General features: G+C 38.8%; 1 protein-coding gene across 3 annotated transcripts in view; it reads right to left on the bottom strand.

The window, feature by feature from the left end:
* Window positions 1–17465, bottom strand: part of Erbb4 (erb-b2 receptor tyrosine kinase 4) — a 1095063-nt gene that overhangs the window by 156493 nt on the left and 921105 nt on the right. For all 3 annotated transcript variants that reach the window (XM_055616306.1, XM_055616307.1, XM_055616305.1), the window contains exon 20: window positions 11086–11271. In XM_055616306.1, the coding sequence (XP_055472281.1) occupies window positions 11086–11271 (186 nt within the window). The remainder of the gene's footprint in view (window positions 1–11085; window positions 11272–17465) is intronic.

Below are 17465 nucleotides of genomic sequence, written 5' to 3'. Positions count from 1 at the left end.
GCTCACTTTTAATAGAAAAATGGTAGTAAATGTTAAAAACATACCCAAAAGAATTTAAAAAAAAAATAAGGGAGGGATCATTCTTTCATTTGAATTATAAAGTACTTGTTATTTGAGGGCTTAAGTTTATCTGGCATTTCCTCTACAAAGAAGCGCATCCCAACCTCTTTGGCTTCCACCTTTTAGATGGCACTGTTCGACAGAGCAGTCCCATTAGTAAACTGTCCAGCGCTAATGTGCTTGCTTGGGGCAATCATCATCAGAGTTCCTGGTTCTAAGACTTGCCAGCGCCGATGCACTGGGATTGGGTGATGTAGTATTGTAATTACACAATTAGCCTTGTCAAGGCGAGGCGCGTGGGGAACAGCAGGATCTCGAAGCTTGAAATGTGGCTGGCTGATCGATGACGGCCATTAAGCTCATCCTTTGTCCGCCGTGGGATGAGCAGATACCGAGCTTAGGCGAAGGGTCCTTAATGAAGGATAAAATCCTTGACCCACAGTCGCACTTCTTCACATGCTCATAATCGCTCAGCTCACCCTTCCCTTCTACGACACATCTATTCTGCTCATCTCTCACCTTAGCCTGATGAAAAGTAATGAACTGATGCCAACAAGCTCTTTGTAATCCATCACATGTAGATGATGGAAAAGTGAAATTCTGTACAAACATTGCACAGCCTAAGACTTCTCACCATGAAAGTTGTGATTCTTAATATCATATACACCTTTTAACATAAAAATGTTTAATTGGACATTGTAGAATTTTGAGTGCATATATCTAGCTAAATTCAAAACATAAATTCCTCCTACATAGAACAAAATTTAAGACATATAATATAACATGCATGTGTATTTATTTTCATAAATATACACACAAATATGCATTTACATATCCTAAAATTTTTTTGGTCACATGATACTCAATGGAATTAGTCTAAGTTTCTGAGCTTTCCCCCAAAGAAGGAGCCTGGCATTGATACTTAACTGCTTGTTCTTAATCTCAGACAGTCACTATTGTTATTTCAATTCCCTTCCTTGTCCTTTGGGTATCACTGTGTTGTCCTTTTGCAGCCAGGGATCTGCTAAACCACATTATCACAATTAGAGGTACAGAAGAAATGCAGGTGTCCCCACTAAGCATATGTAAGATTTAATATGACCAGACAGACTGCATCCCTCTTAAGTCACATAACTATACACAGTCAGGGTTCCTCTTCTTCACAGGTTGTAACCATTCTGTAATATTCGTGTGTCAATGGCTAGAGGATATCTTGCAAAGAAACACAACCAAATTCCTAATGCTAGAATGAACTTTGGAGTCCAGAGTATCCCATGTCCGTGTAAATATACAAAACCTAAGTTCTGAAGATAATTTCAAAAGACATTATTCAAATGGTGATCGTGACAAGATTTGGATACCATTAATTTCAAAGAAGTGGGCAGGTGCAATGGAGAATGCATAAAATCCCAGCAATGAGAGGGCAGAGGCCAGAAGACTGACATAAATTCAAGGCTAGCTTGAGTTACCCAATGAGACCTTGTCTCAAAATACTTAAGTAAATAAAATTTAAGTGGTGGTAGAATGTCATGAGGTTACAATATAGATTTATTTTCTGAGTGTAGTAGTAGTTTTATGAATGAACAAATAAACAATCTTCACAAAACTACATCCACAAAAAACAACTGAAATAAAATAATGAGATCTGAGTAAGTCCTCATCTGTACAACTTTTTCTATTCATAAAACTATTTCATAGCTTGTCTTGCAAGCTATGTAATGGTGCAAACCTATAATCCAAGCACTTGGGGAGGCAAAGGATCTCTGTGAGTTCAAGGACAGGCTGACCTATAAGGTGAGTCCAGGACAGCCAACGATACATAAAGAAACCCTGTCTCAAAACAAACAAACAAACAAACAAGAAGGTATTCTGTAATTCATCAAGGAACGGATTAGAAAACAACAACAACAACAAAACTTCTATTTTTGTTACTTCTTCTTAATCTATAATTATTCCTAAATTAAATATGTATTCATTTGAATATCTTCATAGAAGAGCTGATTCAGGAGAGACCTGGCCAAAGACAAGTTTGCAAAGAAAAGCAGTAATTCATCTCTAGTCCCTCTATAAGTTTTGGTTTCTAGATAAATTATTGTGTTTTATCCTTTTTTTTTCTTATTTGTGGAAAATGCTAGTCTCATCTTTCCAAACTACTGTAAGCATTTTGAATTCTGTGGGAAAATGGTACTGCTTGCATACATCTGAATGAACATGAGTATATTTTACAATTTACCAAGAGAGCAATGTTGGACATTGTCCACATTCGGTGGACACCCATCTATGTCCACAAAACAGAAGCCTCAGGGGGTCAATAAACTGGATATGGTAGCCCTACTTCATTGATTCTGCATTTGAGAAAAATCAGTGTTCCTCAAATGTGCCAAGATACCAAGCCTCACGTAATCATGACTAATGGATGTAACTGTGAGCACTTTACACACATGAAGTAAATTTAATTCATTTGTGTAGGATAGTTTTCACTTTCTGCAAATAGAGAGAGAAGAGAAGGAAAAGAAAGTACATTAAAACTACCAGCTAACACAAAATAAATTTAGAGAAAGGACATTTCTGGATATGTATAATGACTAAATGAAAACCTTTGCTGTTTATAGGAAGGAGCAACTTACAAACTGAATTAGCAGCGCTCAGCAGGCCCAGTAATGCCACAGGCAAAGCAAGGGAGAGCTTGCCATCCCACAGGCCAGACACGGAAAAGCCTAAATGACTTCTCTAAGTGAAAGAACTTCATATTTCGTGCAAACCTCAGGAAATAATTAAGCCTTCAGTGCAATACTGGGACCTGTGCTCTAGAAACCACCTCCATAAACTCTCTTTTCATTGGTGGTATTGAGATTCTCATCCCTTATTGCCCTTCATATATCATCCTCCTTTAAGGCAATGAGAATTCGACACATAAATAAAAAGCATGAGATTGTTTCAGGAAGGAGATAAACATGATTCAAATCCAGCCAGGAGCTTTATCATCAGCTTGGGAGGTTGTAATGTTGCTAGACAATCTGATGCAAAGATAGAGAAGGGATATTGTTTCTGTACTGTGGAGGTTTTAAAGAGTATTTGAAAAACAAAAATTAAGCCATCTGCCTCATTTACAATTCTATAGGTAAAAAAGTTCATCATATCACACAGCAGTATCGCAAAAGGCATATGCTGTCATATATTAGGCCTCACATTTAATTCTAATAGTGTAGCAATTATTTCACCTAGGCTACAAGGAGCCCATATGCTTGCTGAATCTATCCTTGGGTGGGATTGAGTGTCAGTTCATCTAAACAAGATATGTGGGTAGGAATGGATTTTCACTCAGCTGCTCTATCACTAAGAAGAGTGTAGTCTTAAATGGACCCTGTCATCTCTTTGGGCTCCTATCATCAACACAAGAGCAGGCAGAGTTCTTTTTTTTTTTATTTTTTTATGTTCAACATATATATATATATATATATATATATATACATATATATATATATTTAATTTTATTTTTTTTCTTATCAGTTACATTTTATTAATTCTGTATCCCAGCTGTATCCCGCTCCCTCATTCCCTCCCACTCCCACCCTCCCTCCTTTATCTCCACCCTGCCCCTTTCCAAGTCCACTGATAGGGCGGACCGCCTCCCCATTCATCTGATCCTGTTTTATCAGGTATCTTCAGGACTGGCTGCAAAGTCCTCTTCTGTGGCCTAACAGGACTGCTCCTCCCTTGGGGGTGGGGAGGTCAAAGAGCCAGCCATTGAGTTCCTGTTAGAAATAGTCCTTGTTCCCCTTACTATGGGAAACCAATTGGTTACTGAGCTACCACAGGCTACATTAGAGCAGAGATTCTAGGTTATATCCATACATGGTCCTTGGTTGCATGTCAGTCTCAGAAAAGACCCTGTGCCCAGATATATTTGGTCCTTGTGGAGCTCCTATCCTTTCCCCATCAGACTAACTCCCCTTCTTTCATATGATTCCCTATACTCTGGCAAAGGTTTGGTTATAAGTCTTTGTATCTGCTTTAAAAACACTACTAGTTAGAGTCTTTCAGATGCCTTCAGTAGACTCCTGTCATACGTTCAATGCACATCCCATCTGTCTTCTAAATGAGGATTGATCATCTTACCCCATGTCCGCTCTCTTGATTATCTTTTTTAGGTGTATAGATTTCATTATGTTTATCATATCGTATAGGTCTATATAAGCGAGTATATACCGTGTTTGTCTTTCTCTGTCTGGGATATTTCACTCAGAATGATCTTTTCTAGATCCCACCATTTGCCTGCAAATTTTATGATTTCCTCCCTTTTGATTGCTGAGTAGTATTCCATTATGTAAAAATACCACAATTTCTGTACCCATTCCTCCATTGATGGACATCTGGGTTGTTTCCAGGTTCTGGCTATTACAAATAATGCTGCTCTAAACATGGTTGAGCAAATATCCCTTTTGTGTACTTGAGCAAACTTTGGGTATATACCTAGCAGTGGTATAGCTGGGTCTTGAGGAAGCACTATTCCTAATTGTCTGAGAAAGCGCCAGGTAGATTTCCAAAGTGGTTGTACCAGTTTACATTCCCACCAGCAGTGGAGGAGGGTTCCCCTTTCTCCACAACCTCTCCAGCATGTGTTGTCACTTGAGTTTTTCATCTTGGCAGGCAGAATTCTTAAAGTTGCTCCCTTCTCTGAAGTTTCCCAACATCTTCCTTGGTGGCAGACAGAATGGACAATTTGTTGAAGAAATATTTTTACATGGAATAGACTTAAGAAAATTCCAAATCTCTGCACTAGATGATCTTCAAAGGTTGTTTTCTGTACCAGTATTTCAACAAGCTCCTTTTTAGCATAAATTATTTTTTCTTTATTATTATTATTTATTACAATTTATTCACTTTGTATCCTGGCTATAGTCCCCTCTCTCATCTCCTTCCTGTCCTGCCTTTGGAAAAGACTCACCTTAGGTCCTTTGTGGGTATAATCAGTTGTGTCTCACTTTTCCTTGCTTTTCTTTTCTTTAGTATACCCAGAAAAATGCTTTAATGGCATACTAGTTACTATGCTGTGTTTACTGCTGTGGAAGTTCTTATGCTTCTATTTGGGCTTAACATCTAGAAAGGATCTGTTTGAAGGAAACCCTTCAAACCTTTCTCCCAGCACTCAGAAGATAAACCTCAGTTAAGTTCTATTGTTTATAAAACTGAATTTCATTTTACACAGCAGGGGTAAAATATTACCCTGAACGAAGGAGAGCCTGGACTCAACCATGTGAATGAAGATTAGGTCTTTCATAGCTAGAAGGAAGAGGATTACTGTTGGTACATCCTCAATCAGGCTAGAATACGGTTAGGAAGAACAGTCTCGGCTTCTCCATTCACTCTGCACCCAAAGAGCTGGAAACCGCTCACGGGTGGCATATGTGTGCACACCTGGGCACAAGTACTTGGTTGCACGGTTCTGATCTACTGAAGGAGTAAAATGGATCCTCCTACTCACATACTAAGAATGGTAGCCAGGTGAGATGAAGTACACACTAGTAGGCTTAATGATAGTTAAACCTATGCAGTGGTTTGCATGAGTTGTGCCTAATAGTCTTGGCCACTTGATTATTCAGTACTCAGCTGGTGGACTGTCTAGGGGAGGCTTAGCCGGTGTGGCATTATTGGATTTCAGAGTTTTAGACTGGTGCTAACTCTGCTTTGCTCTTTCTGCTTCCTGCGTGCAGTTCAAGATGTGAGCGCTCCATTTCTCCTAGTGCCTTATCTGTCTCTGCTGCTACTATTCCCAGCCAGGAGGGACTCAATCCCCTGAAACGATAAGCTCAAATAAACACTTTCTTCTAAAAATTGTCTTGGCCATGGTATTTTATCACAGCAATGAAAAAAGTAGCTAATATACCGTCATTCCTCTTTCCCTCCCTTCCTCTCCTCTTCTCCTCTTCTCTCCTTGTCTTCTTTCTCTCCCTCCCTCATAAGTTCTTAGGTAACTCTGTGAACTTTACAAGACCATGACACATGTGGCAAATAATGCCTGCCTGAGCTGAGCCAGACTGTGGTAACCAGAGTGAAGGAAAAAGAGAGAAATGGTTGCTGAAGGATTCATAAGTATGACTCTGGATCCAAACCCAGATTATTATTTTAGGTGGATAATGTTTCTACTCTACAGTGATGTCTTCCTGTAGGAGTCATTATGAAGTTAGTCTTGATGGTATTACATTTTATTCTTTTACTTCATATAATAGTAACGTTACTAAGCACAGGTGCTCTCTTAGCATGCATAAACAGTACACCACACATTTAGCCACCATGATAGGAATACTGTTGTTTCTAGAGGATAGATGAAAGCCACTGAGAGTTTGTTTAAGCTATTGGAGATGATAGGTGATGGCAGGAAATTAGAGAAAAGTAAATACTACTTCCCACTAAATTCTGTTATAACTACAGGGAGGCGCTGCCTCTTATTTCTCAGTACGTGAAATAATTGTTTTCTTCCTTATTCTGTCAGCCTTCCTCAGTGGAGCATGAGAATAGCTCTATTGTAAGCCACCATGATATGTTAACTGTACATGTCAATTTAACTGAGCAAGGAGGGGCCCCGACATTTGGATAAACATGGCTTTCACTGGGTCTACGAGCACTTTCGGATGAAACTGACATTTGATTTTTGGAGTCTAAGGAAAGTACATCAACTGACTTAATTTAGTCAGTTATAGATTTGAATAAAATGGAAAACCTGACTTCTGAGAAGAGATAATCTCCGTCTGCCTGGTTGCCTTTCAACTGTGGAATTCACTTTCCCCTGCACCCACGGATTTGACCCCAAGATTTTAACCCTGCTGGATTTGAGTTGGAATGCATGCACACACTGGTCCTCAGACCTTTGAACTGGGATTGGAACTGAAGAACTGGCTTTCCCGAACCTCTAGGGATCTCATGACTTAGCTTTCTTAATATTCCAGATAGATAACTCCTCACAAATCTCTTTTGGTGTTTATATGCATCCCACTAGTTCTGTTTGTAGATGGAATTCTGCATAATATACTTAATCTCTGTTTTAATTAATAAAATCATGAATCCCTCCTGACTAGGCAAAGACTGAAGCTAATTATCCACCAAGAGTCAACTCTCAAGTCTGTGATTAAGAGATATAAAGCTGAGAAATACAGAGACCAAAAACTACTGTAGTATAAAAAAAAAAAAAAGTAGAGAACTGGGTATATGTGACATCAATGTGTAATCGAGGACAGCCATATTTTGAAAACCAAATTTAACCATTAGTTTAATTTGTAGTGATCCTGAAGAGTCCCTGGAGGCGGTTACTTTGGCCTAAATCTTCTTACAGATCTAGAATCATACTACTGATTTCTTAAAGAGGTTTGGTGCTTCAATTTTTATGCGCAAATGATTACAAAATAAATGTCCATTTCAGTTGTTGATAGTGGGTTGTCATTGCCATGTCTCACAGCTTATTTGCAGCTCCAGTGTTATGGATTTTAACTTCACTCTTTATCTTTTATTCCTCTTTATGAAGTATGATCACAACACAGTGAAAGGACTCATTCAGAGGACATTCATAGATTCTAAACAGTAATTGTCAGTTACTCTATTAAGTGTAACATCCAGCCATGATTTTCTGATTCGGTAGTTTATACACATGTGCAGTGAATGAGCTTGTATATACACGTAGTATCTGGTCTTAAATAGAAACGTGTCAAAAATGTCTAACACCCCCTAAATAAATGTATATTTAACTTGCATCAGACTTTCAGACTTGAAGTTTATTTTTATTCTGGATCAATTAGACGTTATAGTCTCCTATCACTCCATATTGTTACTACTGGAGAAAAATGGAAAAGAATAAAGAAAAAAAAACAAATAAAGCCTTTGCTCACTTAACACATTTAATCCTTAGGAAGACTTAACATCTGTGGAGAGAGAAGGAATGAATTTTTTTCACCAAGAATTCTACTTTCCTTTTTTAATCATCTCCTTAAATCAAGGCAGCTGTGTCTTCCTCCTGTTTTCCCCTCCCAGTAACTCACTACACAAACAAAAGAACAGCTCAACTAACACATCTTTGTGCAACATAGAAAATCAGATTTCATTAGTTTTAATTAAGAACATGATATGGACATAAAAGCAACTTGCGATGAACAGATACTGGGGAATAAAGCAAGCACGGCGGACATCAATTGTGAAACTACTAAACTCATCTAAAGATTATGCTGACTTCTGAAGCAATGCAAGTATTCTCAGAAGACTCCACTTTTGGAAGCATTTATTTGCAACAAGGTTACCGAGAGAATCTGTCATTAAAAACAGAATCTAAAATATCTGCGTTAAATGTTTTGGCTAGTTTTGTGTTAATTTGGTCCTTGCTAGAGAGACAATTGAGGGGACCTCAATTGAGAAAATGTCCTTACCGGACTGGTCTGTGGGACATTATCTTGACTGACGGTTGATGGGTGTTACGCCGAGATTACTGTGGGTGCTATCACCCATGGACAGGTGCTCCTGGTATGTATAAGAAAGTAAACTGAACAAGCCAGGAGGATCATCAAAAAAATGCAGCCTTATCCACAGCCCACACTCCAATTCCTGCCTCCCAGTTCCTGTTGCTTCCCTCAGTGAGGGACTTACAAGCTGTGCTGTGAAATAGACCCTTTCTTCTCAAAATTGCTTTTAACTCATGGTGTTTTACCACAGCAATATGAATCCCACCTACAACAAACTGTCATTAATTAATTTTAATGACTAAAAAAAAAATACCTCGTGTCTTAATTCTATCTCCTTTCTGAAGAGCCTTAAGTAGGGGATAATTTGAAATATAAGAATCACCTTGAAAGATGCTAAATTAGTTTGAACATGAAATACCCTTTAGTGGTTTGTGTGCTGAAAACTTGGTGTATAGCTGGTGTTACTATGCTGAAAGTTATTGAAACTCAAGGAGGTAGAGTTGGCCTGGAGGGAGGAGAGTTTTCAGTGAATTTCCTTAAGGTTACACCTGGTCCCCAGTGCCTTTCTAGCTTTCTGCTTCCTGACCATCATGAGGTAAACAGGCTCCTCTAACATATGCTTTTGCCACTACTGATGCTCTCACTTAGAACTGACCCAGAAACAATGGAGTCAAGGACTGTAAAATCTCTAAAATTGTTGGTCAAAATATGCCTTTCCTTTTTAAAGTTGTTTTCTCAAGTATCTTGGTTATAATTATGCAAAAATGACTGATCAGCACAAGGGAAGACTGAATGTATGTATGTATGAATGTATGTATGTATTATGTATGTATGTATGTGTATATGAGAAGTGTTGGTTCACTCCTTTTAAAAATAATTTAATTTTGGGGGAAAGTCCAACTAATAATTGGCCCAATCTGAGATCCACCACAAAGTTGAGAGCCAGCCCCTGACCAGAGTAATGATACTCTGGTATGCTTTCAGACAGGAGCCTAATTTGACTGTCCTCTGGGAGGCTCCAGCCAGGAGAGGATTGAGACAGATGCCAAGACTTATAGCCAAGCATGGGTCAGAGATCTGGGGTTCCTGTGGAAGTGCTGGGAGAAAAATGGAAGAACCTGGAGGGGAAAGGAACCTCACAAAGAAGATCAACAAAAGACAACTAAACCAGCCCCATTGGGGATTTCAGAGACTGAGACATCAGCTGAGGAGCATGCATGATCTGGACCTAAGTCCCTTGCACACATGGGCAGCTTGGTATTCCTATGGGGTATCTGGTTGAGTGGATGAGGAGGGGCTGTTTCAATCATGGACTCTATTGCCTACTTTTGGATCACTTCCCCCTGGCAGGGCTGCCTTGCCTGCCCTCAAGGGATGAAGATATGCTTAGTTCAGGTCTTATGTGACTTGATGTACTGGGGAAAGTTGATACGAGGGGATGAGGGGATGGGGGATCCCCTTTCTGAGGGGGGGAAGGGAGAGAGGAGCAGGGAAGGGGAGAAAGGAGACTGGGACAAGAGGAGGGAGGGGACACCCTTGGGATGTAAAGTAAATAAACTGAAATTAAAAAAATATATATTTAATTTATTTTTGTGTGTGTGTGTCCAAGTCTTTTGCAGGCATATCTGTTAGTCACATGCATGCAGTATGCTTGTGCAGGCCAGAAGAGGGTGTTACATCTTCTGGGACTGGAGTTACAAACAAGAGCAGACAACACTGGATACTAGAAAAGCAACCCAGGTCGCTGGAAGAGCAGCTGGTGCTCTGAATTGCTGATACATCTCTCCAGTTCTAACAATGACACTATTTTTACAATCACCCCTTCCACTAATGCCAGTGATTTGTCACCTAACAAGAAAGACTAGGGAACTTTCTGCGATAAAATTGCCAACTAAGACAGCACCATGAAAACACCTGATGATAATGTAAAATAAGTCATCCCAGCTCTGAGGAACACCTAAGAATTATGAAAAACCCTGGCCTGTACTCAATACTGGGCTACACAAATGCAGCAGCAGCAGCAGCAACAACAAACAACAAACCTTAAGAATATGAATAGGCAGGTGAGACAGCTCAGTATACAGACAGGGTTAACACGAGGCCTAATCATTTAGAATGTTGATAATCTATCAGCTATTTTAACAGAACAACCTAAAACAGAATAATTATGGCACTGAGTCTTCACTGTCTTGATTTTGTTTGCTAACCGGACTTTATTGAAAATAAGCTGGGGAGGTTGGGGTGACAGGGAGGGAATGAAATGTGCGAGAGAAGAATAAAAGTAAAAGTCAAACAAGTCTGGCACAAGAATTATTCCCTCTGACCAGTGTGCTATGTATACATCTAATTAATGTAACATGAATATCTTGGGATAATAGTTCAGAAGCATAGTTAAGTAGCTTATGTGCTCCATCCTCGGTCTACAGTGAAGTATTTACAACATTGTGTCACTTAACATAGCAAAAGAATTCATTTATAACAAAAATGCTAAAAAAGCGTGGCATAATTTCAGTTGTCAGACTCTTCTCCATCAGGAGGTAAACTGCCAGATATCATTTTTATACCAATTGACAGCACTTACCTTAGCAATCTGGACACACCAGTTCAGGAGCAGCTGAGATCCTATGTTATCCTTGTGTTCATGGACATAGTCCAGTAGGCAGCCATGAGGCATCAGTTGGGTAACCAGCTGGATAGTCGGGCTCAGGCACACGCCCAGTAAGCGAACTAGGTGTGGGTGGTCCATACTCGCCATGATCAGAGCCTCCTGTAACAGGACCGACAACAGAAAGCAGAATATCATCATTCTGACTCGGGATTCCTCAGGATTTTGAGTACATTGATGAGATGTCTGTGATGGATTTTCAAAAGTACTCAGTGAGTCAGACATAGTGACTTATGCCTTCCATTCCAGCCCTCAGGAAGTGGAGGTCAGGGAAGCTCTGTGCATTTGAGACCAGACTATTATACTCACTGAGTTGCAGGCCCGCCAGGGCCGTAGAGTGAGACCCAGTATCCAAAAAAAAAAAAATCATACTCAGCAGACTCCATTAACAATGTAAATATATTTATTAAATTATTTCATGCTTAGACTGATATAATTAAATGAAGTTAAGCAAGAAATGACCCTAAGTTAACTTACCCATTATTTAAGTGACATATGTAAACTGTAGAACTGTAAATAAACATGATGCTGAAGTTTTTAGTGATTTCCTTCCCATTCTATACTAAAAGGTGGATAATATTGCATCTAATTATTTGTTTGTTCTTTATAACTAAAGTAAATGTTACTGACAAGAACACTATGTAGCTGATATCTGTAGCTTTGCTTTTTGTGTTTTTAAATTTTTATTGATTTTTTTTTTTAAGACTCGTGCAGGCCTTGTTTATTCTGCCACAGTCTCTGTGACTTCTTAAGTGTGTCAATCCTGTTGTGTCTGGAAGGCACTCTTTTCTTTGTGCTTTGACTCATTCTTTGGTTGAAAAAAAAAATGTCCTGTAGAGAATATTATTGGGATAACCAGTATGTAACATCTAGACAATGAATATATTACATAATATTATTCTCAGCTTAATTATTTCAGAACAGCTTTAGTATAGTGTAGTGTACAAGAAGATGTTGATCATTCTTTACAATGGTTTATAGTGGTAGGGAAACAGGGAGAATATACATACATACCTATTTTTGCATGTGTCTAATACATACACAAATACACATACGAAGGAGCAAATCGTTACTAGTTTATTTGATACGAAATTACAGAATGCTTACGATATTATTTTTCAAAATTTTCTGTCTCTGGAAGTTTTTAAAGCCCAAAGTTAAATATATAAAGCCGTGTTTTTGTTTGTTTGTCTGTCTGTTTTCTGGTGGCATTATAGAATGAGTACATAAAACCTAATTTTACCAAGGGAAACTGAGTAGCAACTGATGCCACACATCAGCAAATGCTTAGCTGGAATCCACAAATAGACACCTCCCGGAGGGGGAAGTTGAATTCAGAATTGTTTCCAGGCTCCTTTAGGTCCAGTGAGGTTACAGATCTTCCTCTGTCCCCTGAAGTGGCAAGACAGAAAGGACTGTGGATGTGACTATCAGGACAACAAATGTTCTCTGACGGCAGATGAAGTGATAGAAGCCTGCCTTTTCCTGTTTCAAGCAATTGCTGAGTTTAAGCCTGTGGAAGCAGCTCAAGTCACTTGTTTTTCACCTGTCTTCCAAGAGGAGTGAGTCCTTCAACCAATCGCACCCTATTTCCCCCAGAAGCTGGTGAGTCACAGAAAAATTCATGTGGCTCTGTGTGTATCTGCAAGGTTGAAAATTTTCAGTTTCATTTATTGCGTAGCTCAACAAACATCCGAAATAAAGCCATGTAAGTTACAAATATGAATGTGAGCTGAATTTAATAACATACTATGTAATGTAGTATCAACTGGTTATATACATAGTGTAAATAAGGTTTCTTCACCAAATTAAAATGTGTACATGTGTGGGGCTGGAGAGATGGCTCAGTGGTTAAGAGCACTGTCTGCTCTTCCAAAGGACGCCGGTTCTACACCCAGCACCCACATGGCAGCTCACAACTGTCTGTAACCCCAATTGCAAGGGATCTGACACCTTCACATTAGTATACCTTAGGTAGGAAATTAAGCCTACAAGCATTACTTGTGGGTGTAAAAATCTAGCAAGCAGGTGTATGAAGCTATACTCTGGCACATTCAATCAAATTGGGTTTCTGTAAACACTACAAAAGCAACAGCTGCAACCAATGTTTGATCCTAATTTCAAGCATGTGAATTGTCAAAAGAAATAGACTTTCTTAGACAATCAAAGGGTAAACTGAGTCTCTATGCCTTATTTTCTAAGGGATTGGCCTAGTGAGCAGCAGGATCAGTTAACAGCATACGGTGTCAGTGGAAATGTATCGTTATTTCATAGGATGGTAAAATAACTGTAAACTCTTTCATTAAACTTCATCATGATTTCACATCATGAACATTCATCTTGTTAGCCAGACAAACTCACCAATACCACCCATTAGCCACACAGGAATGAAATGAATCAGATGACTAATTCTCGAGGATCAAGTAGAATCAAACAGATTGGTGCTTACTGATAAGCTACCTCCTGCAATGACAAAGGAGTCAGCGTTCTCTGACTTAATGTTGTACATATTAGAGGCATTTCCTAAGGTGGAAATAATGCTGATGCTTAAGGCAGAAGAAATGAGATGATTATTTCTTAAAGGTTGAAATACATAAAGTGATTGTTTTCTTCTACAATTCAAAGACCAAGGTTAAAACCATTGTCTACATACCTTTGGAAAGGTTACATTAGATGACATTTCATGTGAATATTGAAAGCTCTTTAAAGAAAATCTATTAGTAAGTCTTGGCAAAAAAGCTGGGTTTGTATTAAGGAAAATTGCTTATCACACTACAAAGAGTATTTGAAACTAAATTGCAGAGGATTTGCATAATTGTTCTCCCCCCCTTTTTTTTTAGAGAGAAAAGATGAACAAGACACTAATTGTAGGTTTTATTTTATTTTTTTTTTCATAAAAGAAATAGCAGATGGCTTTTTGGAGAATAGGGGAACAGATAAAGAAAATGGAATGTGGATCCATTTAACGCGATAAATAGGCTGGAGAAGGGGGAGAAATCTCAATTTTTTAATCAGGGAGGGTTTGCTTTCAATAGATTACTCTGTTTTTAAATTAATGATGTCCTCAGTTTCTTATCTCTTCATGGGACCTATAGAGCAATTTTGGATCTTATCTGATGTCACTGGAAAATACCCCCAAAGGGCAGTGGAATAAATATAACCTGACAGGTACATTACCTAATTTTTCAAGAGATTAAAACTTATTCTGCCTTTGTTTTTCCTTTGGCCCTGTAAATTTTCTTTTACTTGGGGGTGAAGTCAAGAGTTTTCTCACTGGAAACGAGGGAGACTACAAGAGGTGCACGGTGGGATACTCTAAAATAGGGATATTTTTCTTGATAATGAGTTCTGCTTTGAATAAGAACATTCTTTTAAAAAACTACCAAGGGACTAGAGGACACGCGCTCACTCAGAGCTCTGCAGCAAGAGCAGCATTACTCTCCGGCCACGTTATTTGTTTCTCTATTTTTCTCCTGAAGGGAAGACAGTGTTGTAAAGCAATAAATGAGAGCAGTACCGTTTTTTTTTTCACGCTGGCTGAAGCACTACCTTTTCTCAGCCAGCAGATATTTATACCTTGTTGCTTGAACTTCATGTTGTCTGATTGGGTCACATAAAAAGAAAAGAAAGAAAGAAAAAAAAAAGCGTATAGCTAAGTGATACTTGTGGGCTATTTTGTTTAAAAAAAAATGTTAACTTCAGCCAAACTTTCAGTGTTTCATTATGTTTATAGGCCATTAATTCAATACCCGCCAGCAGCAAACAAAGAAAATTCCATTGCAATAGGGATAAAGAAGATAAAAGGGGGATGGAAAGAACCAAAAGATAGAAAGTGTGGACATATAATGCAATGGTCAGCAGATTTGAGGATGCTTGAGACAAATGCTGCCCCTGAAGACATCGGGAATGATAGGGTTGGATAATAGTAAAGAAATAACGGTGACACAACGGGGAAACTGGATCAAAGAAGCTGATCTACAATAATCTCATGAACAACTATTTTGTCATAGATGGTACCCCGAGAATCACATAAATGTAATCTACACTCGTTCCTTTATGTCTTGAATAAATCATGACTTACTTGTGTAAGTAGATGGGCAGCAATTTGGACAGGCTGAATTAATATGCCATCATTTTAGTTTTCCACATGGCTCACCTTACCCTCTAAATCCCAGAATCACTTTTGTGAATACAAATAATTGAGTCTATGGACCTTACAATCCTTGAAGGCAATCATTTTCCATCTTCATCTTGCACCAATTCATTTATCCAGAGGCCATTTATTAGATTCGGCAATATTTACCACGATTAAGTTTGAAGGTGTCAGAGAAGAATTTTATACAATGTAGAGTTCTACTTTCTGTTTGTGGTTACTACAATTTTCTTCCTCACTTGTTACTTGTGAATTTCTCCTGTTTTTATTTTTATCTCCTTATCCTTTTATTTCCATCACACAATTAACATAGTTATTGAGTAGCTGCTGTGTATTTGTATTGTGAGTGATGCTGTCTCTACTATACCATTTACCCTCATAAAGCTTTTACTCAACTGGATATGCACTAAAGAATAAGGAAAACAAAGAGTATGTGGGCCTGTGGTAATGGATCATAGAATAGAAGCACTTGAAGTCTGACGACCCAAGTTCAATCCCTGGAACCTATGTTTGTAAAAGAAAAAAAAAAAAAAAAAAAGAAAAAAGGCAGGAAGAGAGAACCAGCTCCAAAAAGTTGTCCTCTAACCTCCACAAGATTTTGTGACATGTGTGTATGCATGCGCTTAATAAAAATAACAATTAAAAATTTCTATTAGTATGCTAGGTGTGCTGTGAAGACTAAGCCAGATATACCAATACTATGAAACAGCAATAATGCCCAGCTATGATCTGATAGCCTATTGTATTTGGACATCTGACAGTTTCATATGCATGTAGTTTGAGAAAGCTATAAGTAATGGTTTGAGATGAGCCTGAAAATGTAATTGGAAATAAGATTGCATAAGACCTTCCTGGGATGGGAAGGCTGGATTTACTCCTAAGTATTTTTGTGCCTAGCTTCCCTTATGCTTCATTTACCTATATTATACCCTGATCCAATAGCAATATTTTGCTTTATCATATCGTCTTCTTTTCTTTTTTTTTCTTTTTATAATTTTTTTTTTGTATTTTATTTTTTTCTTATCAGTTACATTTTATTAACTCTGTATTCCAGCCATGTCCCGATCCCTCATTCCCTCCCAGTCCCTCCCTCCCTCCCTCCTCTCCACCGTGCCCCTTGCCAAGTCCACTGATAGGGGGGACCTCCTCCCCATTCATCTGATCCTGTTTTATCAGGTATCTTCAGGACTGGCTGCAAAGCTCTCCTCTGTGGCCTAACAGGACTGCTCCTCCCTTGGGGGGTGGGGAGGCCAAAGAGCCAGTCATTGAGTTCCTGTTAGAAATAGTCCTTGTTCCCATCACTATGGGAAACCAATTGGTTACTGAGCTACCACAGGCTACATCTGAGCAGAGGTTCTAGGTTACATTCATACATGGTCCTTGGTTGCATGTCAGTCTCAGAAAAGACTCTGTGCCCAGATATATTTGGTCCTTGTGGAGCTCCTATCCTTTCCTCATCAGACTAACTCCCCTTCTTTCTTATGATTCCCTGTACTCTGCCAAAGGTTTGGTCATGAGTCTTTGCTTTGAAAACACTGCTAGTTAGAGTCTTTCAAATGCGCTCAGTAGACTCCTGTCATACTTTCAATGCACATCCCATCTGTCATTCTAAACAAGGATTGATAATCCCCATGTCCGCTCTCTTGATTATCTTTTTTAGGTGTATAGATTTCATTATGTTTATCATATCTTATAGGTCTATATAAGTGAGTATATACCATGTTTGTCTTTCTCCTTCTGGGATATTTCACTCAGGATGATCTTTTCTAGATCCCACCATTTGCCTGCAAATTTCATGATTTCCTCCTTTTTGATTGCTGAGTAGTATGCCATTGTGTAAAAATACCACAATTTCTGTATCCATTCTTCCGTTGATGGACATCTGGGTTGTTTCCAGGTTCTGGCTATTACAAATAAAGCTGCTGTAAACATGGTTGAGCAAATATCCCTTTTGTGTACTTGAGCAAACTTTGGGTATATACCTAGCAGTGGTATAGCTGGGTCTTGAGGAAGCACTATTCCTAATTGTCTTAGAAAGCGCCAGATAGATTTCCAGAGTGGTTGTACCAGTTTACATTCCCACCAGCAGTGGAGGAGGGTTCCCCTTTCTCCACAACCTCTCCAGCATGTGTTGTCCCTTGAG

This window comes from Psammomys obesus, unplaced genomic scaffold, assembly GCF_907164565.1.
Source record: "Psammomys obesus unplaced genomic scaffold, mPsaObe1.curated_primary_1811, whole genome shotgun sequence".
NCBI classification, from domain to species: domain Eukaryota; kingdom Metazoa; phylum Chordata; class Mammalia; order Rodentia; family Muridae; genus Psammomys; species Psammomys obesus.
Note: the sequence above shows the minus strand (reverse complement) of the source record. Positions and strands in the feature narration are given on the sequence as shown.